The sequence below is a fragment of the Corvus moneduloides genome, chromosome 19 (assembly GCF_009650955.1).
Source record: "Corvus moneduloides isolate bCorMon1 chromosome 19, bCorMon1.pri, whole genome shotgun sequence".
Taxonomy (NCBI): domain Eukaryota; kingdom Metazoa; phylum Chordata; class Aves; order Passeriformes; family Corvidae; genus Corvus; species Corvus moneduloides.
This window is the reverse complement of record NC_045494.1, coordinates 11,593,621-11,616,561: the sequence shown is the minus strand read 5'-3', so window position 1 is coordinate 11,616,561 and position 22,941 is coordinate 11,593,621. Positions and strand designations below refer to the sequence as shown.

The window sequence follows — 22,941 nt, the reverse complement described above, 5'->3', positions numbered from 1 at the left end:
CCCAGCTTATACAGAGTTTACATAAATGATTTTTCATGTTTATCTTTCCTCATGAAAACCACGGATCACGTTGGTGCTGTGCTAACAAGAGCTGGGCTCATGCAGGCGTGGGGCAGCAGGGAGAGGCCCCTTGGCTCTCCAGGCTCTCCCTGGTCCTGCAGCCAGGCAGGGCTGACCCTGCAGCCCAAGCAGCCTCCAGCTGGGCTCAGATGGACTCCACTTGGATGCAGTCATTCCCGCTGGGAACTGGAGGCAAAGCCCTGCGGAATCTGTGCAGAGGACTGGAGAACTCAGCGTGGGCTTTCCACCTCTGGTCCAAGGCTGCTTCCCATGAATCTGAGGACAGTGGCCAGGAATGGGGCTACTCCAAGGGGGGCCTGAGCTCACCTGGGGGGGCTGTGATCTGTCCAGCACAGGGGCAGAAGCAACAGACACCCCTGGATCCCTGGAAGTCCAAGGGCCAGGCTGGACATTGGGGCTTGGAGCAGCCTGGGATAGTGGAAGGTCCCAGCCCATGGCAGGGGTGGGATGGGAAGATCTTCAAGGTCCCTTCCAACCCAAACCATTCTGTGATTTGTGAAACCAAAACCAGGTTGGAAACCAGAAAAATCAAACCAGCTCAATATTAAGAAGATGGAGCTGAACCCCAACATCTGCACCCACCTTGGTGGCAGCTGGAGACCAGAACAGGGGGTTGAGACAGACTCACAAAAGATTCCCTGCCCTGCCAGCACGAGAAGATCTCCAAGACAATCCCACCTCTGAGCCACCCAGGGGAAAAGTGACACCAGGACTCCTGCCTGGCGTCACCCTGCCAGGGCTGTGCGTGAATGACTCTCAAGTCATGCCAGAAGAATTTTTTTTAAGGTTTCATCAACTCCTGCCTCGATCACTTCAAAAGCTCCGCACTGCACACACAGCACTACAGCAGGAACAAAGTCATCTGCAAATGGTTAATGAAATGCATATTAGGTGCAAACCACTGGGACTGCAGTGAGATGCCTGGCAGGGTTTGATTTCAAGCAAGCCACAGAATATGACAATAATTTAAATAAAACCTGTACAGTTTATCCAGTGCTTCAGCCTCTCTTTCTGTCTCTGCTCCCATCCAAGCCAACACAGGCTGACCACGTATCCCAGAGCCCATCTCCAAGCAGGAATTCTACTCACAGTGTTTGGCTTTAAGAGCAGGCAAATTAAAAACAGAGATGAAGGGATGTTTATCCTTTTATTTTTAGCAGAATCGAGGTTTGCTGGAGGGAATCCTAATAAAATTGAAAAGACAACACTTCTAATGGAGCATCCTTAATTTTAAAATGAAGAGGTGGATACAGTGATTAGTTTTTTGCTTGCTAGCAGCTTTTTTTTTTTTTTGTTATTTCAATATTGTTCACTGTGGTTTTCATGGCTTTGAGAGGAGGTTTTTAGCAGGACCAGCTGCCAAGAACATCTCCCAGTTAGCTGCTTTGGTCATCAGTCAGTAGCTGCCATTAGCACAGCAGTTCCTATCTGCAAATCCAATAATTCTAGAGCTACCAAACATCATTTTCCTTTGAGATTAGTTTTGGTGGAGAAAAATATCCTTTGGAAGGCAAACCTTTTTTTTTTCCTTAGTATTTTAGCTATCAAAACACATGGTGCAGCCTGGAATAGAGCTGCCCATAAAAGCTCTGCTCCTCAGCCAGTGAACATGGGAAACCACCAACTCCAGCTGCTCCAATTAACTCCCAGCATCTTCCTCAAAGCGCCAGACAATCCCGGGCTACTTGTCATGCAAACAACCTGGGAGCTTCATTCTCCTGGCAAGGCAAGAGGAGGGGTAAATGACTGAGTTAAGTAGATTACTGGGGAAGGAGTCACACTCAGCAGCCTTATGAGATGATTAGACCCTGGGAAATTCACACCCCAAATCCCCCGGCCCTGACAGTGCACATTCATTACCAGCTCCAGGATCCACTGCAATCAGGAACCTTCCCTGGCAGCATTAAATATTCATTTCCCAATGAACTTCCATTTCGCTGTCCCCCCCCCCCGCCACAAAGGAAGATGATGTTAAAATTTTACAGGGGAAGAAGCTGCAGCAGCGTTTAGCAAGCCAGCAGTTCGTGCTGAAACAACTCAGAAAATCAGCAGCGTTTTTGGAGCGAGGCTGGGACCAGCAGGGTCACCCAGACCGCTGATAAGAGCCTCCACAGGCACCTGGGAGTGCACAGGAGAGCAGCAATTATCTGCCCTGAGCACTGAACAAATCCAACACAGCACAGCAGCTCCTGCAGTCCAAAAAGGGGGGAAATAATCCCATTTGTGGCAGGAGAGCCAGCGGCTGCTGCAGCGCTGGGGCCGGGCTCTGCTTGTGTGGGAGAGAGACTCTGAGGTCCCAGTTAGGGTCTGGCTGCCCCCATGGGAGATGGGTGATGCCCCTCTCTGCACTCACCATGACCTGACAGAGCACGGGGACTGAGGCTGGGGATTAATTGCCGGGAATACTGGGAGTACTGGCAGCAATCCTGACTTTTTGCCAACTCATGACACGAGGAGCGGGTGTTCCACAGAGGCTTCAGACACGGCTTTATAACACTTCATGTCACTAAAGGCTCCAAGTTTAACAGGAGTCTATACAGCATTATTCAGCAACCCTCCATTATCCTATGAATTACAAATCCCCCATTTTCTGGATCTATATAAAGCAAAGGGCGTAACCCCATCACACTGGAAGAGGTGAGTGTGCCGAGAGTTCTCCCTCCCACCTGTGGTATTTTTATCAGAGATGTCTTTAAAAATATCTCTCAAAGAAAGTCTCTTATGCAAGAAGTTAGACAGCTGAGGACTCCTGAAGTGCAGTCTAGTTCCATCAAGGGAAACTCCAGCACCAGGGATGGTTTCACCCCTGGTACCTAAAAGGATAAACTGCACAACCCAGTGACCAACCTGCTGAGAAGGGCTCATCTTCCTGGAAGCTGCGTGGTGGGATAGCTCCGAAGAAGGAAAGTATCGGCCTAGGTACTCCTGCTGAGAGACTTGAGGTTGTTCAGCCTGGAGAAGGCTCCAGGGAGACCTTAGAGCTCCTTCTAGTGCCTAAAAGGGCTCCAAGAGAGCTGGAGAGGGAGTTCAGACAAAGGCAGGGAGTGACAGGGTGGGGGAATGGCCTTAAGCTGAAGGAGAGTAGGGTTAGATGGGATATTGGGCAGGAATTCCTCCCTGTGAGGGTGCCAGGCCCTGGCACAGGGTGCCCAGAGCAGCTGGGGCTGCCCCTGGATCCCTGGCAGTGCCCAAGGCCAGGCTGGACATTGGGGCTGGGAGCAGCCTGGGACAGTGGGAGGTGTCCCTGCCATGGCAGGGGTGGCACTGGGTGGGCTTTAAGGTCCTTCCAACACAGACCACTCTGTGTTTCTCTAAGGACCCAAGAGCAGAAATAACATATTTCCTGCCACCCCCCCACCCCGATCCCTATTTCTTTCTTGACTAATGCTGAATGCAGGCTTGAAAAGGAGATGGGGATCCCCCCAATCTCCGAGTCACAGAGCCAGGCCACGCCACAGGCAGGCCCTGAGCAGAGCCCAGGCAAACCCACCCTTACCTCACGCTGGGCTCTCCGTGTCCTGAGCCAAATCAAGCAGACGACTGGAACTTGTCTGCTGTAGAACTTGTTCAGTCATATCCCATAAAAATACCTGAGTGCCCACCTACGGACACCATTCCCTTCTGGGAGCTGCCACCTCAACTTCCAGGCTGTTTAACACCTAAATACTCCCCAATTCCAGGCCCTCTGATGACTTAACCATGTCTTTATTGCCAGAATTAGCAGGACAAAAGATGGCCACCAAAAAGCCACCAGCACCGCTTTGATCTTCATTCACACAGCAGCAAAGGAGAATCAGTTCTACTCTTCCTTCCCGGGAAGATGATCTCCAGTGCCCCTCTGGCAGCCAAAATACAGCATGGATTTTGTAAGGGGAGCAAGCCTGGGCATCCTGGAATCATGGAGTCACAGGATGGTTTGGGTTGGAAGGGACCTTAAAGCCCACCCAGTGCCACCCCTGCCATGGCAGGGACACCTCCCACTGTCCCAGGCTGCTCCAAGGCCTCCCCACCCAGGATTTTGGGCAGTTGCCGAGTACCTGAACTCAGCTTTCCCTGTCTCCTCAGGGCTGGTAGAGCACAGAACACAGCGAGCCCCTACATTCACCAGCTCCTTATTTCAAGCAGAATCTGAAGCTGTAAAGCCTGACTCTGCTGCAGGGACACCAGCACAGCAGCTCCTTGGATACACTCCGGGCTGGAGCAAATCCAGTGGCAGAGAGGTCTCAGCAGAGGATCCCAGCACAGGAACAGCTTTTCATCACTGGGCAGGGCTGCCTGATCCAAACTCAAGATATTCCTGTCCAAGACAGTTTCTCTGTAACCACCAACATTCACACACAAATATGCTGTGACTGCTCCAACAAGGGCAGAGGAACACAGGGGAGGACTGAGCTTATCCTGCATTCATGGGCAGAGCTGCATCCAGAGCCAGAGCAAACAGCATCTCCCAGGTACCAAAGGTGATGGCAAATAATTAAAGCATTGAACGATGGAAGAGGCTCAGAGGACATGGCAAAGGAACCAAGGGAATGTCAATAATGCTGTCATTACCACTATAACCAGTAAAGCAGAAGCAGTGAACTGGGAAAGGTGCAGAAATGAAGGAATTCTAATTGCAGCCAAGGGCTGAGGTGCAGTGAGAAGGCTGAAGAGCCACTTCTCCCCCACATCCCCCATCCAAACCGGCAGGTCTGACAGCAAACACAGATCAGCTTTAAACCTCTCCCCAAAGTCAGATCCCAAGGGATCTGAGTGTCCTGTCCAAACACACCATGCCAAATGGAGTGTTCCTAAGTCTGGAAACACAGAATGCACAACTCACAGGAAGAAATCCAATCATCTCATCTCAGGAAACTGGGAATGTTCCTGTTTATGGCACTGCCTTGCCCCATGTTGTAAAATACCCAGCATGAATCATTTGGCACTGCTGCTGTTTCTCTAGAAGACCTAAGCACGGGGCTTTTTCCCCTCACTTTTGAGTCTTTAATTCAATATCAACGTGGGAAATGAATATTTTTGCATTTTACTTAAATGCCAGAAAAACATTTGTGGCTTTTCTAGCAGGAATGAGTCACTTTGGCTCCAATAAGGTGCTTTTCCAAAGCTTTTTAGCAGCACTGTCACCTTGCTAATGCTCTAGAGCTAAACACCAAACATTGTCTGCTGGGATCCCCCAGACTTTATAAACACTGCTGCAGAACCAACCCACCCAGCCCTGCAGGAGCTGGAAACCTCGGAGCTAAATAAAATCTCCAAGCTCAGGGAGAAGCATTAAAGCCAGGAATATCTTCACTTCTGGACAGGTTATACTTTCCCAACACCTGGAATTTGGTAGATTTGGGAAAGTTTTGCAAATATGCCCACAGTGCTCCAAACCTACCCCTCATGACACACGCTGGGCTGTGTAAACCACTTGTCTTTTCTCACAGGCACCCAGAAACAAGGAGCCAAGGGGCAAATGCCAGTGAAACCACGAGGTCTGGAGTCTCCCACTGGAGTGGGAGAAACACTTTCACTAGACACAAAATACAGAATCATGGAATGATGCAACGGTTTGGGCTGGAAGGGGCCTTAAAGATCGTCTCATTCCACCCCGTGCCGTGGGCAGGGACAGCTTCCACCAGGCCAGGCTGCTCCGAGCTCCATCCAGCCTGGCTCTGAACTCCTCCCGGGATGGGGAACCCCAAACTGCTCCCCACATAAACGCACACCCAGGAACCAGCTACGTACAAGCCGCTGTTGGCCCTTTACTGGGACAACCTCTGCCCCTCCATCGGGACAGATGAAGGATCCTGCACGGACAAAACCCTTCCTACCCTCAGGAATTACTTCTGTTTCCCCACAGGCAGTGGGGTTGGGGCGGGGGCTGACTGTGGTTGAGGCAGCTCAGCACCACACCAGGGCTGACCTGTGCTAGTGCCAGCCCCCACACCAGGGCTGACCTGTGCTTGTGCCAGCCCCCACACCAGGGATGACCTCTGCTCGTGCCAGCCCCCACACCAGGGCTGACCTGTGCTTGTGCCAGCCCCCACACCAGGGCTGACCTGTGCTTGTGCCAGCCCCCACACCAGGGCTGACCTGTGGCGGTGCCAGCTCCCACACCAGGGCTGACCTCTGCTCGTGCCAGCCCCCACACCAGGGCTGACCTGTGCTCGTGCCAGCCCCCACACCAGGGCTGACCTGTGCTAGTGCCAGCCCCCACACCAGGGCTGACCTGTGCTAGTGCCAGCCCCCACACCAGGGCTGACCTGTGCTTGTGCCAGCTCCCACACCAGGGCTGACCTCTGCTCGTGCCAGCCCCCACACCAGGGCTGACCTGTGCTCGTGCCAGCCCCCACACCAGGGCTGACCTGTGGTGGTGCCAGCTCCCACACCAGGGCTGACCTGTGCTAGTGCCAGCTCCCACACCAGGGATGACCTGTGGTGGTGCCAGCTCCCACACCAGGGCTGACCTGTGCTTGTGCCAGCTCCCACACCAGGGCTGACCTCTGCTTGTGCCAGCCCCCACACCAGGGCTGACCTGTGGCAGTGCCAGCTCCCACACCAGGGCTGACCTGTGGCAGTGCCAGCCCCCACACCAGGGATGACCTGTGGCAGTGCCAGCCCCCACACCAGGGCTGACCTGTGCTAGTGCCAGCCCCCACACCAGGGCTGACCTGTGGTGGTGCCAGCTCCCACACCAGGGATGACCTGTGCTTGTGCCAGCTCCCACACCAGGGCTGACCTGTGGCAGTGCCAGCCCCCACACCAGGGATGACCTGTGGCAGTGCCAGCCCCCACACCACGGCTGACCTGTGCTAGTGCCAGCCCCCACACCAGGGCTGACCTGTGCTTGTGCCAGCCCCCACACCAGGGCTGACCTGTGCTTGTGCCAGCCCCCACACCAGGGCTGACCTGTGCTAGTGCCAGCCCCCACACCAGGGCTGACCTGTGCTAGTGCCAGCTCCCACACCAGGGCTGACCTGTGCTAGTGCCAGCCCCCACACCAGGGCTGACCTGTGGTGGTGCCAGCTCCCACACCAGGGCTGACCTGTGCTTGTGCCAGCTCCCACACCAGGGCTGACCTGTGGTGGTGCCAGCTCCCACACCAGGGCTGACCTCTGCTCGTGCCAGCCCCCACACCAGGGCTGACCTGTGGTGGTGCCAGCTCCCACACCAGGGCTGACCTCTGCTCGTGCCAGCTCCCACACCAGGGCTGACCTGTGGTGGTGCCAGCTCCCACACCAGGGCTGACCTGTGGCGGTGCCAGCCCCCACACCAGGGCTGACCTGAGGCGGTGCCAGCTCCCACACCAGGGCTGACCTGTGGTGGTGCCAGCTCCCACACCAGGGCTGACCTGTGGCGGTGCCAGCTCCCACACCAGGGCTGACCTCTGCTCGTGCCAGCTCCCACACCAGGGCTGACCTGTGGTGGTGCCAGCTCCCACACCAGGGCTGACCTGTGGCGGTGCCAGCCCCCACACCAGGGCTGACCTGAGGCGGTGCCAGCTCCCACACCAGGGCTGACCTGTGGCGGTGCCAGCTCCCACACCAGGGCTGACCTCTGCTCCTGCCAGCTCCCACACCAGGGCTGACCTGTGGCGGTGCCAGCTCCCACACCAGGGCTGACCTGTGCTTGTGCCAGCCCCCACACCAGGGCTGACCTGTGGTGGTGCCAGCTCCCACACCAGGGCTGACCTCTGCTCGTGCCAGCCCCCACACCAGGGCTGACCTGTGGCGGTGCCAGCTCCCACACCAGGGCTGACCTGTGGTGGTGCCAGCTCCCACACCAGGGCTGACCTCTGCTCGTGCCAGCTCCCACACCAGGGCTGACCTGTGCTTGTGCCAGCTCCCACACCAGGGCTGACCTGTGGCGGTGCCAGCCCCCACACCAGGGCTGACCTGTGGCGGTGCCAGCTCCCACACCAGGGCTGACCTGTGGTGGTGCCAGCTCCCACACCAGGGCTGACCTCTGCTCGTGCCAGCCCCCACACCAGGGCTGACCTGTGCTAGTGCCAGCCCCCACACCAGGGCTGACCTGTGGCGGTGCCAGCTCCCACACCAGGGCTGACCTGCGCTAGTGCCAGCTCCCACACCAGGGCTGACCTCTGCTCGTGCCAGCCCCCACACCAGGGCTGACCTGTGCTAGTGCCAGCCCCCACACCAGGGCTGACCTGTGGCAGTGCCAGCTCCCACACCAGGGCTGACCTGTGGCGGTGCCAGCTCCCACACCAGGGCCGACCTGTGGTGGTGCCAGCTCCCACACCAGGGCTGACCTGAGGCAGTGCCAGCCCCCACACCAGGGCTGACCTGTGCTAGTGCCAGCTCCCACACCAGGGCTGACCTGTGGCGGTGCCAGCTCCCACACCAGGGCTGACCTGCGCTAGTGCCAGCCCCCACACCAGGGCTGACCTGTGGCGGTGCCAGCTCCCACACCAGGGCTGACCTGTGGCGGTGCCAGCTCCCACACCAGGGCTGACCTGTGGTGGTGCCAGCCCCCACACCAGGGCTGACCTGTGCTAGTGCCAGCCCCCACACCAGGGCTGACCTCTGCTCGTGCCAGCTCCCACACCAGGGCTGACCTGTGGCGGTGCCAGCTCCCACACCAGGGCTGACCTGTGGTGGTGCCAGCTCCCACACCAGGGCTGACCTGTGGTGGTGCCAGCTCCCACACCAGGGCTGACCTGAGGCAGTGCCAGCCCCCACACCAGGGCTGACCTGTGGTGGTGCCAGCTCCCACACCAGGGCTGACCTCTGCTCGTGCCAGCCCCCACACCAGGGCTGACCTGTGCTAGTGCCAGCCCCCACACCAGGGCTGACCTGTGGCGGTGCCAGCTCCCACACCAGGGCTGACCTGCGCTAGTGCCAGCTCCCACACCAGGGCTGACCTCTGCTCGTGCCAGCCCCCACACCAGGGCTGACCTGTGCTAGTGCCAGCTCCCACACCAGGGCTGACCTGTGCTAGTGCCAGCCCCCACACCAGGGCTGACCTGTGCTAGTGCCAGCTCCCACACCAGGGCTGACCTGAGGCAGTGCCAGCCCCCACACCAGGGATGACCTGTGGCGGTGCCAGCCCCCACACCAGGGCTGACCTGTGGCGGTGCCAGCTCCCACACCAGGGCTGACCTGTGGCGGTGCCAGCTCCCACACCAGGGCTGACCTGTGCTAGTGCCAGCCCCCACACCAGGGCTGACCTCTGCTCGTGCCAGCCCCCACACCAGGGCTGACCTGAGGCAGTGCCAGCCCCCACACCAGGGCTGACCTGTGGTGGTGCCAGCTCCCACACCAGGGCTGACCTCTGCTCGTGCCAGCCCCCACACCAGGGCTGACCTGAGGCAGTGCCAGCTCCCACACCAGGGCTGACCTGTGGTGGTGCCAGCTCCCACACCAGGGCTGACCTGTGGTGGTGCCAGCCCCCACACCAGGGCTGACCTCTGCTCGTGCCAGCTCCCACACCAGGGCTGACCTGTGCTAGTGCCAGCCCCCACACCAGGGCTGACCTGTGCTAGTGCCAGCCCCCACACCAGGGCTGACCTGTGGCAGTGCTAGCCCCCACACCAGGGCTGACCTCTGCTCGTGCCAGCCCCCACACCAGGGCTGACCTGTGCTAGTGCCAGCTCCCACACCAGGGCTGACCTGTGCTAGTGCCAGCCCCCACACCAGGGCTGACCTGTGCTAGTGCCAGCCCCCACACCAGGGCTGACCTCTGCTCGTGCCAGCTCCCACACCAGGGCTGACCTGTGCTTGTGCCAGCTCCCACACCAGGGCTGACCTGTGGCGGTGCCAGCTCCCACACCAGGGCTGACCTGTGGTGGTGCCAGCCCCCACACCAGGGCTGACCTGTGGTGGTGCCAGCCCCCACTCACTGCTCTGCAGTTTGGCACCACGGCACAGGAGCTGTGTCCATGTGCGCGTCCCCTCCAGCCCAGCCCTTCTGCATGGGGGGCCCGAGCTTCACACATTAACAGCCCCCTCGGGACAAAGCCTGGGAGTTTCTTAATTAAGCCCAAGTGAAAGGCAGCCCACAAGCATCCCACTTACGTCCTGGGAGTAGCTCTGTCTGGACTTCAAACGCCCGGAGCACTGCCCGGCAGCCCGGCCTCAATAGCTGCTCCGGGATTTTCCTCCTGTGAATGGGAATGCCCGGCCTCCTCCCGGCCTCTTCAGCCTCCTCTCATTTCCCTCCCGTTTTAGACGTGTCTCTGGGATAGAGAAGAGGGAACAAAGGGGCTGCTTGTGTGTCAGGAGCCCTCGGAGGGGCTGTGTTTCAGTCCACCCTTCTCCAAAGCAGGGCAGTGTCTGGAGAGCTCTTTAGGAGTTTTCGTCTCATTAATATTGCCATGAGGGATCAAAGAATGTATTAAAAAAATATCCAAGTACAATTCCTGCAACGGAATGGGAATATATAAAAAACCTGCTCAGGTGCCTTTCCCTGATCCCCGGCACTACTGTGGGATAATTGTCTCCTCATGGACCCAGCTTTTATTCCCACTGAACCCCGCGAAAGTCTCGGCACATCCATCCCACCAAGCCCCTGCTCCCCTGCACTTATTCCATCATCAGGGCCGAGTTGCCCCGTATTCCTCCCAAAGAGATCCCACTTTTGCCCTGGCAGTAAGTCACCGGGAGCAGGAATTGCCTCAGTGCTGCCCCTCGGAGCAGCTGCCGGGGGTGGGCTGGGAACTGGGATGAATACTAAGGAAGCACTGAGGCATTGCGGGGGGACGGGGCAGGATTTTCTCCTGGAAGGAAGCAAATCAGGGCGCTCTGCGTGTCCCAGATGAGCCTCTTCCTTCCTCCTCCTCGGGGATCCCCTCGCACGAGCCCGGCCCGTGTGGGAGCTGCCACACCTGGAGCCGTGTCCGGCCCCGCCGCAGGGCCCACAGCCGGCCCCATCCCCGATTCCTGCCCGGCTCATTAGGGATGCCCAGCAACACCCCGCAGACAAAGCCACGGCAAACAAAGTGTGGGGAGAAGGGGGAAGGGGGGAGAAGGGGATTTTTTCCCCCTTTTTTTCAAAAGAAAGGAGTGCGGAGGAATTCCTCATTCACTGATCTGTAGAATACATTAATATCCCAAGTGTTGGCACAGCCTCCCATGCTCGGGGGACCAACAATGCGAGCAATGACTCCGAGTCTGGGATCTTCAAATAAACCACCCCTGCTGTCATGGCCACCAGGAAAGAGAATAACAGCAATATTAGCTGACCTTCATTTTGTTGTTTCCCCAGACCTGACTGCTAGACCTCTGTTTGCCTGTTACTAGGATTTCTTGGCTGAAAAATGTGAGCATTTCCTAGACGATAAAGAGGCAGTTTATTAGGTAAATAAACCAGGCCCTAAGCAGCCTCTGCTGCTTGATAATGAGGAGGGAAGGAAAGGCCCAGACCTCCCTGCACCACCTAAAATAACCCCAATCAAGGCTCTCCAAATACCACCACACGCATATTTTTCAACAGACAGTTAATGAACAAGAGAAGGTCATTCCAGCCGAGCCAACTTGTGCTCAAAACCATTTGCTGAGAAAACTATAGGCCATAAAAATCCCAGTAGGCACTGTGTCTGTATCCTATAAAACTGTCCTTCTGTGGAGGCAGAAAGAAGTTTAAGTGTATTCTTTCAGGCTTCTGACAAAAGACAGCATCGAGGGGAAGATGCTTACAGAGCAGGGGTGGGAAGGAGAGAGCGGGGACACCCTGCACCATTCCCTGCTTCCCTCAGCCCCAGGAGCCACAGTGATAAATATAATTAATTATCAGGCCCACAATGACCCAAGGGTGAGGTGCAAGCCTGCAGCACCTCCGTCAAAAGGCTACTGCAAATTAGAGGCAAGTTTTCCAAGCCTTCCCAATGCATCTCACAGATAAATGTAATAACCAGATGGATTCAGAGAGGACGGCTTGGGAAATGAAGTTTCCACTGAAACAGAGCTAGTGGTACTGCTCTCCTTGCCAACAGAGCAATGTTCTGGTGCAGGTTTTTTGAATATTTAGGAGATAAGTATTACACAGGAGCTACTGTGTGCTACGATCCCTCTGGGGACACAACCACAGTGCAACCAGTGCCCCACGAGCCACAGCCTCACACCTGCAGAGCCCAGAACGCACCACAGTGTCACACCAAAGTCCCACGGTGATCATCCTGCAGCAGACACAAACCCCTGCCCTCCCTGCCCCGCACTTCTGAAGCAGACAGGCTGCATATTCCAGCAGCCAACCCCACTGTGCTGCTGCAGATCTGTGGCAGGAGAGCATTCCCACCACCAGCATCCAGCTGGGTTTGCAAACAAGTGTGACATTCCAGTGTCCCTCCTCTGCTTTCCCCAGGAAGGTGTGGGAGTCGCTGCAAACAGCAGCTCCAGGGATGGCACAGCAGCTCCAGCGTGAGCTCCCGATCCATCCCCACCCAGCCTGTTTTGGGATCGCTCTGACCCAGTGCAGGACCCTGCACTTGGCATTGCCCAACCTCCTGAGGGTCACAGGGACCCACCATTCCCAGTGGGGCCGTTGCCACCTGAGCCCCACATCCCAGCCATGCCAGAGCGCTGCCAGCACTCCGAGCACAGCCCAGGGACACTGCAGCCGCGGCTCACGGGGCTGGCCGGACACACAGATCCCTCATCCTCCCCCAAAACAGAACCACCTGCTCCAGATGTGGGATGAAGGTGGCTTCGTTACCCCTCTGCTGCAAGCAGGACTCCTGGGTTTGAATGCCACGAGGTGAACGCTGCACAAATAGCTTGATTTTCACTTGGAGTCAATACATTTTCTAAAGCAACACCAGAAACAGCCCCCCATCCCCAGACCTGACAAACCCCCCACAAGGGCAGGCCTTTCTTACTGCTCCTCCCATGTGCCTGAGGACACTTTTCCTCCAGTCCACTGGCAGGAATCCGACTGCACTTTTGCAAAACAAGAAATATCTGAGCTCACAGCCCCTGCTGATTTATATCCCCAGATTCTGGTGGGATCAGCATCCTCCATGCATCTCACAAAGCCCTGAAGAGACAACATAACCACTTGTCCCTAGCAGACTAATTTCTCCACTGACCACATCCTCCGTGCATTGTTGTGTCCCTGCCGTGCCTGGGGCTTGGGAAGCAGAATTCCAGATGCTGGACCCTTGCCCTGCCCAGGCCCTGTGTGCTCAGCACAGCCCTGGCCCGGGGTGCATTCAGGGTGACACGACCAAGAGAGGCTGCAGAAGGCCCAGCATTCGGGAGCCAAAGACTAAGGCAGAACTTCAGTCTGCAGGAATTACTGCAAACATTTAACCCAGACGATTTCCCCCCTAATTTAGGTTTTAATGTGGTACGAAATCCCCGAGCCTGAACACCGTTGTATTTCAGCTCCAGATCGGGGAGAGCAATTATTTTGTCATTGAGCATATTAGGAAAGAAAAGGCAGAAGGAGGCAACTTTGAGCCTCTTTGGTCATGTACAAATTAACACATTTCATCACCATTTTCAGAAATATAAATTAATGATTTAATTCTGCAACATGTATCCTTGGAAACCAAGCTGTAAGCAGTTGCCCATGGATGTTTCACACAATTCCATTTTTTTCAATATTGAAATACAATTAATTGCTTGGCCTTTTGCAGTGATGGACAGCTTGGGTGAGCAGGGTGCCCAGGGGCTTGTTTTACCACCAGATTTGTAGGGTCTCACTACGTGGGCTGACAACAGCTGCTCTAAATCTCCTGATAGGTATGAACAGGCACTGGTGAAGTTCAGTCTGTTTGAACAGCTGCATATGCAAATGCAATTAAGAAGATGTCTATTGCCTTTTGCTCCCCCTCTCCCCTCACCCTGTCTCCTGATGGGGAGGGATGGCATTTCACAGCTCCAGGCTTCAACCTCTGCCTGATTTACATCTCACAGCCCAGTCCCAGAAATGCCACTCTCAGGGTGTCCTTAAAATCAGGGCTGTCTGACCAACCTGAGCAGGATGGAAGCTCCAGAGCAAACCAAGACTAATTAGAACATTAAAAAAAATGCTAAAAGGGGTAGAAAACACTGGGAGTGCACTGAGGGGAAATCAGATCATGCAGAGCTAACCAGGTTAGCTGGTCAGATAACGAATTTTCTAGACAAAGGAAGTGAGATAGATCCTACCCACACAGACTTCAGCAAAGTGATACAGCACCACATGGGAAATCCTGAAATGAAAAACTGGGGATTAGCAGAACTGGAAGGGCGGGAAACTGGTGAAAGGGGAAGTGGCGTTGAAAGAAGGATCAGAATGGATGGAGGTCACCGGCAGAGCTCCTCCAGGAATGGTCAGCAGGCTGATCTTATTAAATATTTTTATTAATGACCTTGGCACAAGAAGTAAGTGTGCTAATGAAATCTGCTGCTGACACAAAGCTGGAAAGCAGCACCAACACACAGGAAAGCTGGGACTGAACGGGGGAAAAAAAGGGGGAACTGTGAAGATGAATGGAGGAAGGCTGAAATTCCACGGGATGGGAGAGGAAGCCATGCACTGGGGATAAACAATAGTTTTTGCTGTGAGTTGGAAAGAAAATGAACTTGAGTGGAAAGTGTTCAAGAGTGAGAAAGGCCCAAGCAAACAGCTCCAAACCAAAATGACTGGGACACCAACACGCTGGAATTGCAGTATTTCCAACAGCCAGAGAAGTGCTGGAGCTGCTGGACAAGCCAGGTTATAGGGTTTACAGAAACCCAGAATCCTGAGAAGGCTCCGGGGATGCTGCACTTGGTTCCTGTAGTTAAAAATCCAAAAAGTTTAAGTAGGAAGAAGTGTAAAAAAAGAGTTGGCAGAAAACAGATTAATTTAGGAGATTAAAATGTAAAGACACTTGTTCAGCCCTGCAAAACAAAAGCGGGGAGGGCACACTGAGTGATCTCTTGGACACACATATTGGAGGGAAAAAAAAATAAAAAAGGGGAAAGAACTATTCAGGACAGCAGAACAAGGGCTGCACGTGGGCATCATGAAGTATCCCTGACAAGTCCAGGCTGGAAATAAGTTTATGACCATTCCAGCCTTCCAATAGGAGTAATGGGGGGGAAAAAACAAGCTTGTTCTCAGAAATTTATCTTGAAGGGATCCTCTGACCCAGAAGGCTCTTCCCATCCTTTCCTGCTCAACACACACAGAGCTGCCAGCACCAGGACATGCTGTGCTTCCCACCTGGAAGGGGAGTCATAAAGCAAGCCCAAACCACCTTTTTTTTTACAAAAAAAGCCTGTTTATGACTGCTTAGGTCCATTCTCTTTTATCAGTTGAATCCATTCCAACACCTCAGCATGAGCAATTTTAAGGCAAATATTCGAGAAGTGAATACAGTGAGTGTGAGGAGGAGGAGGAGGAAAAGGAGGAAGAGGAGGCGGAGCAAGGCCATGAGCTGGCTGGAGGGCACAAAGGCACTGCAGGAGTGAGCACCAGGCTGTGGGACACTGCCACCAGCACAGGCCTCATCTCAGCACCATGACTGACCTTGTCCCAGTGTCCCTGCTGAGCTGGGAACACCCTCTGGGACATTCCCTCTCACCATCAGTCACCTGGGGGCTCCTCACCTGCTCCTTGGGGGCTCTGAGGTAACGAAACCAAGGAAAAATGTTTCATATTATGGGAAAGCAAGGTGGCAAAGCAACAACTTGTTCCCTGTGAGGGTGGGCAGGCCCTGGCACAGGGTGTCCAGAGCAGCTGGGGCTGCCCCTGGATCCCTGGCAGTGCCCAAGGCCAGGCTGGACATTGGGGCTTGGAGCAGCCTGGGACAGTGGGAGGTGTCCCTGCCCATGTCCCTTCCAAGCCAAGCCAGTCTGGGATTGTGTGGTTAAAGACAACAGAGATCAGTGAAGACAGAGAATCACAGAATGTTCTGAGTTGGAAGGGACCCACAAGGATCATCAAGTCCATCTCTTCAGTGAATGGCCCATACGGGGATCAAATCCACCACCTTGGTGTTATTAGTTAATTAGTGAGACACCAGAAATGAGCCCAATTTAACCAACAGATTCATCATTCTTCTGCTGAAGTTTCTTTTCAACTCTTCCTGCAGGGGTAACAACTCAGAACAAACTTTTTGACATGTGACAGTGGAAGAAGCTTGAAGTTGTCCCTGAGGGCCGGAGCACTGAACTCCCTCTTGCCCCTCCTCCTCCTCATCCCTGAGGAAGGCTCCGTGGTGGCAGTGCTGCTGCAGGAATTTGTATTTGCCCTTTCCTGCCCTGTTGGTGGTGCCTTTGCCGCTGGCCCGGCGCTCCTGCTCCGTCGGGTTCCGCTCCATCCCTGCCTCCTCCTCCTCCACGACGCCTCAGCTCCCGGACCTTCCAGGCCTTGTACTCCTCCCCATCCTTCTCATCATCTCTACGAGTGCATCCAGTGCTGCCAGTGGCTGCTTGCCCTCCTCCAGCTCCTTCTTAGCTTCCTCTTCTCCAATCTGAAGCGTGTACTTGAGCCACTCCTCTGCCATCCTCTTTGCCTCCTGCTCCAGGGCTTCTGCTCCTCTCTCCTGAACTGTGATCTGCTCCTTCCTGTGGATAAAGACCGGTTTGAGACGTGGCTCCACTTCACCTTCGTTGTCTGTGTACTCCTCGTACCAGGACTCTGACTCGGCCTCTTCTCCAGACCGACCCTCATCTTCCACCTCCATCACCTCCATCTCCTCAGTTCTCCTCTCCTGTGCTCGCTGATGCATCACCCACGTTCAACCTCCTCGTCATCGATCTCTTCCTCTTCCCTGGTGTCCTCTACTCCAGGCACCAGGCTTCCCCCCTCTCCACCTCTGAATCACTTTCTCCAACCTCTCCGTGTTCCAGGAGGTCTCGGTGTCTCAGCTTTGTCCAGCCGGTACCAGCCGCCCCAGCCAGGGCCATTTCAGTGCAATGTTCCAACACCCAGCCCCATCTTTTGTTTCCTGATTGCCCCATTTGGCCCTCAGGCAAAGCCCTCTCCCCCTACCAGCACTGTCCTTCTTCCAGGTAGCAGATGGGACAAAAATTCGCCAAAAAAGAAACAACAAACCCAGAACAAAATTGAAGGAAGGAAAAATTATAATTAAAAAAAAAAAAAAGAAAGAAACTCAGGAAAATACACAAGTTGCCAGGCCAAGAAATCTCATCCCATCAGAGGCTGGACAGGTGACTCAGAGCCAGTGCAGTTGTCAGGGCAGCACTGGGGAGGAATATCAGAGTAACTTCTCCAAGAGTCAGATTGCAGGAAAGGCTGATTTCATGGCAACTGAACCAGCTCCTCCTCTCCACTGAGAAAAAAACAAATGGATGGGGACTTGCTCATCTAAACACACAGGATACGTCAGAGGAACAGACCTGAGCAACTGCCATCATAATTTATAAAACAAATTAAATCCATGGCAAAAATAAGCAAAACTTAGAACAGAGAGATCACAGAACCTGGCAGAAAAAGGCCCCAGCCTGCATGAATCATTATTTTCTACAGGAAACCTTATATAATCCAAGCTACCCTGTTTTAAAACAAACCAAACCTTCCAAAAACTCCAATTAATGGGTTTAGCAAAGCTCTGTTTTTAATTCAGGTGATTTGGTAAGATTAAAAAAAAAAAAAACCAAAACAAACCCCACCTGGTACAGATTAATTTGCTGTAGTTTACAGCCTGCTTTTGGCATCCCCAGCCCCTCCCTGGGAGGAAGGCAAAGGCGAGCTGAGAGCATCTACCTGGCGCTGAGGGAGGCGATTAGATTGCATTGCCATCTTGTGGAACAGGAGAAAACCAGGGACAGGGAAAAACCGCTCAGGCCCCTCTCTGCAGCGGGGTGGTGCTCTCCAGGACACAGGCCCTGGCCCAGAAGGGGATTTGCTGTGGCTGGTCCTCATTCTCCTCATTTATCTGAAAGGGCAGAGGGATGCACACGGGGAGAACACGGTCTGCTGCCCCCAGGCTGCTGGCATGGGGAGGGACACAGACTCAGCTATCAGAAATAAAAGCTTCCTCTTTTTTTGCTTGTTTTTACTGTGAGAAAGTCATGGTTTTCTGGGTTGCTTCCCCGGGAAACAAAAGCAGCTTTTCTCCTTGGCTACAGGAGAACCACCAGAGAGTGACTGGGGCAGGAGCAGGAGTAGAACCAGCAATGCCCAGGTCCCCATCCCAGTTCGTGGTCTGGTTCAGCAGGACCTGAAGAACGTTTCTGACTTCACACATGGCACAGCTCAGATTCAACCACCTCTGCACAGGTCACAACTGCCAACAGGGCTCCCAGCTGTGGCCTGAGTAACTAAAATCCCCTTGGCTCCTCCAGACACAAACACTTGAGGATGTTCTTATCACAGCCAAAGCCTGGCTTAACCATCCTCTCTGCAGGGAGCTGCCTACTTGTGACTCTACGGAAAATAACCAAACAAAAAATCCCACTACAAAACTCAAGGATGGGGGGAAAGTTACCCAAAAGCACCAAACCCCTGTTGCCAGCCAGGCTGGGAGCAAGGGAGGAGTTCACTGCACTGGTTCTTGTCTCAAGGAATGCCTGGACGTGGCACTCAGTGCTCTGGGCTGGTGACAAGGTGGGAATTGGGCACAGGCTGGACTCGATGGTCTGGGAGGGCTTTTCCAGCCTCAGTGATTCTGTGCTGTGAAGCCTGGAACGCCAACCCAGCCAGCTGGACACTGTGATGGATGTGACCCACGATTTGGGTTGCACCTTACTGGACTCACTGGAGCAGGAACCACCTGGCCCAGTGTGGAGAGGCCCTACAAGCAGCAGTGCAAGTGCAGCGCTGACCTGAGCTGGCTCTGGTGCCCAGCAACCACAGAACACCAGCTCACCTGTCCTGAGTGACCACCAGCGTCCAGAGCCGTGGACTAAATGAACTCAGGGAACATCTTCTGGACTTTTATGGGCTTTTCACAGACATTTCCCAGGGGTGGCCCACAGACTGCAGGGATGCTTCCTGTGGGGACAGGGAGAGGGTGGCTCTGGGGGGCTGGGGTTAAACCACAACATCCCCCAGCATCTCAGCATTAATTATACTTTAGTTTATTTGCAAATTTTGAAATGCAGTTCTTAAGAGGGCATTCTGAGGGTTAAAGTTTCTAATAAAAAAGCTACTGAGAAATGGTTAGTGAGTGTTACTCTGCAGAAACCCCTGAAGGTGCCCAGACTGGAAGAGAGAGCACAAACCAACCCAAGAGCGCCAGTGGTGAGGCTGAAAAGTCAGGATTGTGCACGCAGCCATTCCTGCAGCAAAGCTGGTACAGGCAGCCTAGCACTTGATTGATGATTTGTGTGAACACTCTGGTGAAAGCTCAATGCAAATTTCTGAAATCTCAGAAACTTATATGTCCCCCCACCCCTCCTAATGCCCAGCACTCACTGGGAAGGAGGAAAACAATGCCAGGCAGCGTGCAAACATTTGCCTGAGGATGACTAATGATTTTCAACAATAATTTCATACATGCAGCAGGCTGGAGTCTATCCCGTGGTTACTCTTCTGCTGCAACCCCTGGGAGTTCCCAGTGACACCAGTGTGGGGCTGCCCGAGGCCACCAAGGGAGACAGGACAGCCTTCCCTGGGCACGGCGAGGGCGGGCGCTGTCAACAGCGCTCGGGCCAGCGAGAAAAATGGCACTGGAAATAAGCTGTGAATGAAACAACCCACCCAGGACAACCTGGGGGTTTGTGCCAGGCCTGAGCAGGGCAGAGGGGCAGAGGCTGCCCCTGGGCCAGGCAGGTAACGCCGAGGGCACAGCCCAAACCACAGCGGGCACTGGGAGCAGCCCCCACAGCTGGAAACGAGGTTTGCCTGAGAGGGAGATGTTGAAATATTGATTAAAGTTGGGTTTCACCAGCAATACTTTGATTTTATGATTATACTGGCTGCTAACAAAGACACACCCTTTAATGCATTACATTCCTGCTTGTAAAACAGGGATTATTCCATTATTGCAGCCAGTGTGCTCCGCTTGTATCCACAGCCCGTGGCTCCAGCACAGGCACTCATCAGGAAAATAAAAAGACACCATGATTTCAAAAAGGAGGGAAAAACACATCAACAGCCACATGCTGGAGCAGAGTGGAGACTGGGTCTGAGTAAGGAAGGGGTGGGCAAGGGGGAAGGCTGAGCACTTCACCCTGCTTTAAATCCACAGTGAGACACCAAACCCAAAGAGTTACTGAGGATTTTATCAATTTAAAGGATAAAAAAAGCACTCTGACATAGTCCCCGAGCAGGTGCCAGTTTTCCTGTGGCTTGGCCTCATTCCGGGGATAATCATACATCCAGGGAGGGTATTTCTCATCCCAGTACACCAGTTCATCCCAGTGCCAGGGATAACGGTGGCAGAGGGATGGGAGGAATGCCATTAAAGCCTGTGTCCTCGACATTATTGTTCCTGGGCAGCAGGAAGCAGCCATCTGAGGCAATATGGTGTTTACTTATGCCCAAATTGTTATGCAAACACAGGAAGACCTATGGGAGCAGAGGGAACAGGCACCGGAGGCAGCACTTCTCACCAAAGCAAAATGTTTTTCAATGTGCAAAGGGTGAGAGAGGTCACCCCCAAGGAATCCAGCCCAGGATCCTCCCAGCCTTCGATTCTCCCATCCTCCCTCCTCCTCCTCCTCCTCTGAAATTCCCCAAGCAGCCAGGATGGGCTTCCCGAGTTAAAGAGACAGGCTCATCATGCAGCAACATGTCTGGGGCTGCACTTGCATGAGGAACCTAAAAATGGGGAGAAATCCCTCCTGGAAGCCACGGGAGTGACCCCCTGCCTGCCCCCCACATCACGCTGAGCTGCCCTGGACTCGTGCGGAAAACGAAGCCACAGGAATTAAAGGGAGACTCCAAAGGCACACGGGGTGCTCAGCATCATTCAAGTGCACTTAGTTTTAAATTAAATCCATCTTGCATCAACATTCAAGATCTAAAATAAAAGAGTCAGTCGTGAACTCTGCAGTCACGCCTTTAATTCCATCTGCCGTTGGTACGAGAGAGCTCGGAGACAAATGACTCTGACAAGTCAACTTTAACCTCCAGAAGAAGCCACAGGTTTTCATCAACCTACATCAACCAAGCTTTCGAAAAGTTATCACTGATGGAGAGCCAAATAAATCCCTGGAATTGTCAGAGCTGGAAAGATGCCTCATTGCCGGTCTAAGCTCGGGAGCTTCTGCAGCCAGAGCCTCACTCCACAGGATGCAATCTCCCACCAGCCACAAACAGGTATGTGACCACATCAGCCCTTGGCTTTCTCTTCACTAAACTACATAAACCAAATTTTAACAAATTCCATTTCTGACCGTAAGTCAAATTTCTGTAGAGCATTGTGAGTCTTCTAGCATGATAAAAACGAAGCACGGACAGCAGAACCAGACATGCTGCTTCCAGAACTGAACTGCCACCACCTCCCTGGGGACTTCATCCCTCAGCCAGTCACCCTCCCCACATAAAGACAATTTCTGCCATCACCCACAGCATCCTCTCCTGGTCACTGCTACCAACCCTCAGCTCTTCATCAAACCTGCCTGTGATTACCACCTCTGCCTGGCTCTATGGAGAGGGAAGCCAGTTTAGCTTTAGCAGCTTGCACATCACTTCAGGAGTCACCAGGAAGGGTTTCATGCCTGGCAGGCTCTGAATGCTGCTGGGTTAAGAGCTCATCCCTGCAGGACATCCCCAGAAACGCCCCTGCGGCCTCGCTCCCCGCTGTGCCAGCTTTGTGAGAGCTGGTAGCAAGTTTGTGTAAAGCTAATTAACATGCACCGCTCTAATTTCAGACCATTTCAGACATGCAGGATATTGTGCAATGCCGGAGTGAAATGGCTCAAGGAAATCAATGGCACCAGCACTTCAGCACAGCGAGTCAGAGCTGCTGGAGATGTTTGGAGTGCTGGGGTTTGTGCCTTTGAAAGAAGCTGTCCTCGGGGGGGGGAGCGCATTGCACAGCAATTAGGGACAGTTAATAACTGCACATCATCAGTTACCAATGCCCTGGCATCGCATGATTTGTGCCGAAGCCATTTCCTACCGCAGGACGTTGATTTCTTGTCCACCATCTTCACGTGCCGTGTCTGGGTGCGCAGCCGGTCGTCCGTGTTCTCCACCAGGTTCGTGAGGTCGTCGATGATCTCTGGGGAAAGAGGAACAGGAGCATTAAATCTGAGCCCACAGCATCCCTGCTCAACCACCCTCCTGCTGAAAGCCCCGGAATGGGAACCAGCTGCATCCTTCTGTCCCCCACTGGGACAGAGCAGTGCTCACACGGCACTGAAAGGTCCAAATCCTGGGAAATACTGCACCACAGACTTCAGATTCAGTGCAGTGCTCCACTGCAAGAGTGGAGGAGAAAGTGCAGCCTAAAGTGGAGGAAAAAGCACAGCCTGAAACAGCAGCATCAGTCTGGGAGGTCAGGGGTACAGGAGGGCAGCCACAAAGCTGAGGTGAATTCCCTCACTGAGCCAAAGTGAGGGAATTAGTGCCTATGCTATAGGAATTCTGGAATTTCAGTCCCTGGAACAGCATCTCAACACTTGGCCACGACATCATCACTAAACCACATCCAGAAGCACCATCTCCATAAAGGCCTCTGAGAGCACTCAGTGCAGTCCTGACCATGCGACCACTGAGGTCACAAAGTCCTGCCTTGGTTCCCTCCTGGAGCTGTGGGTCTGGCAGCTCTTCCTGCAGCCCAGAAGGTCCTCTGGGAAAAGGGAAGTGGGCAAAGTTTCCCCTACATCGAGTTTTAAAGAGAGGAGAAAGGAAAACTTCAAGCCAACCCACCCTCAACCCCCTGTAACTGATGGCTTTAATTTTGTCCTGGAAATCAGAGCTGGGACAAGGCTTACACTGAGAGTGGTTGATGGGATGGCTGAAAATTAAAAGCCACATTCAGGCACTAAATTTCCCTCTCAGCGCCTGTTACGCTCTGATTTCCTTGGA

General features: G+C 54.1%; 1 protein-coding gene across 4 annotated transcripts in view; it reads right to left on the bottom strand.

Annotated features, from left to right (window-relative positions):
• The window catches only part of STX8 (syntaxin 8), a 92,031-nt gene that overhangs the window by 14,188 nt on the left and 54,902 nt on the right, over positions 1-22,941 (bottom strand). For 2 of the 4 annotated variants that reach the window (XM_032129005.1, XM_032129006.1), the window contains one exon: positions 22,031-22,132. In XM_032129005.1, the coding sequence (XP_031984896.1) occupies positions 22,031-22,132 (102 nt within the window). Of the gene's footprint in view, positions 1-16,321; positions 16,563-18,829; positions 18,955-22,030; positions 22,133-22,941 lie in introns of those variants that run through there. The other 2 variants (XM_032129003.1, XM_032129004.1) reach the window with 2 other exon arrangements.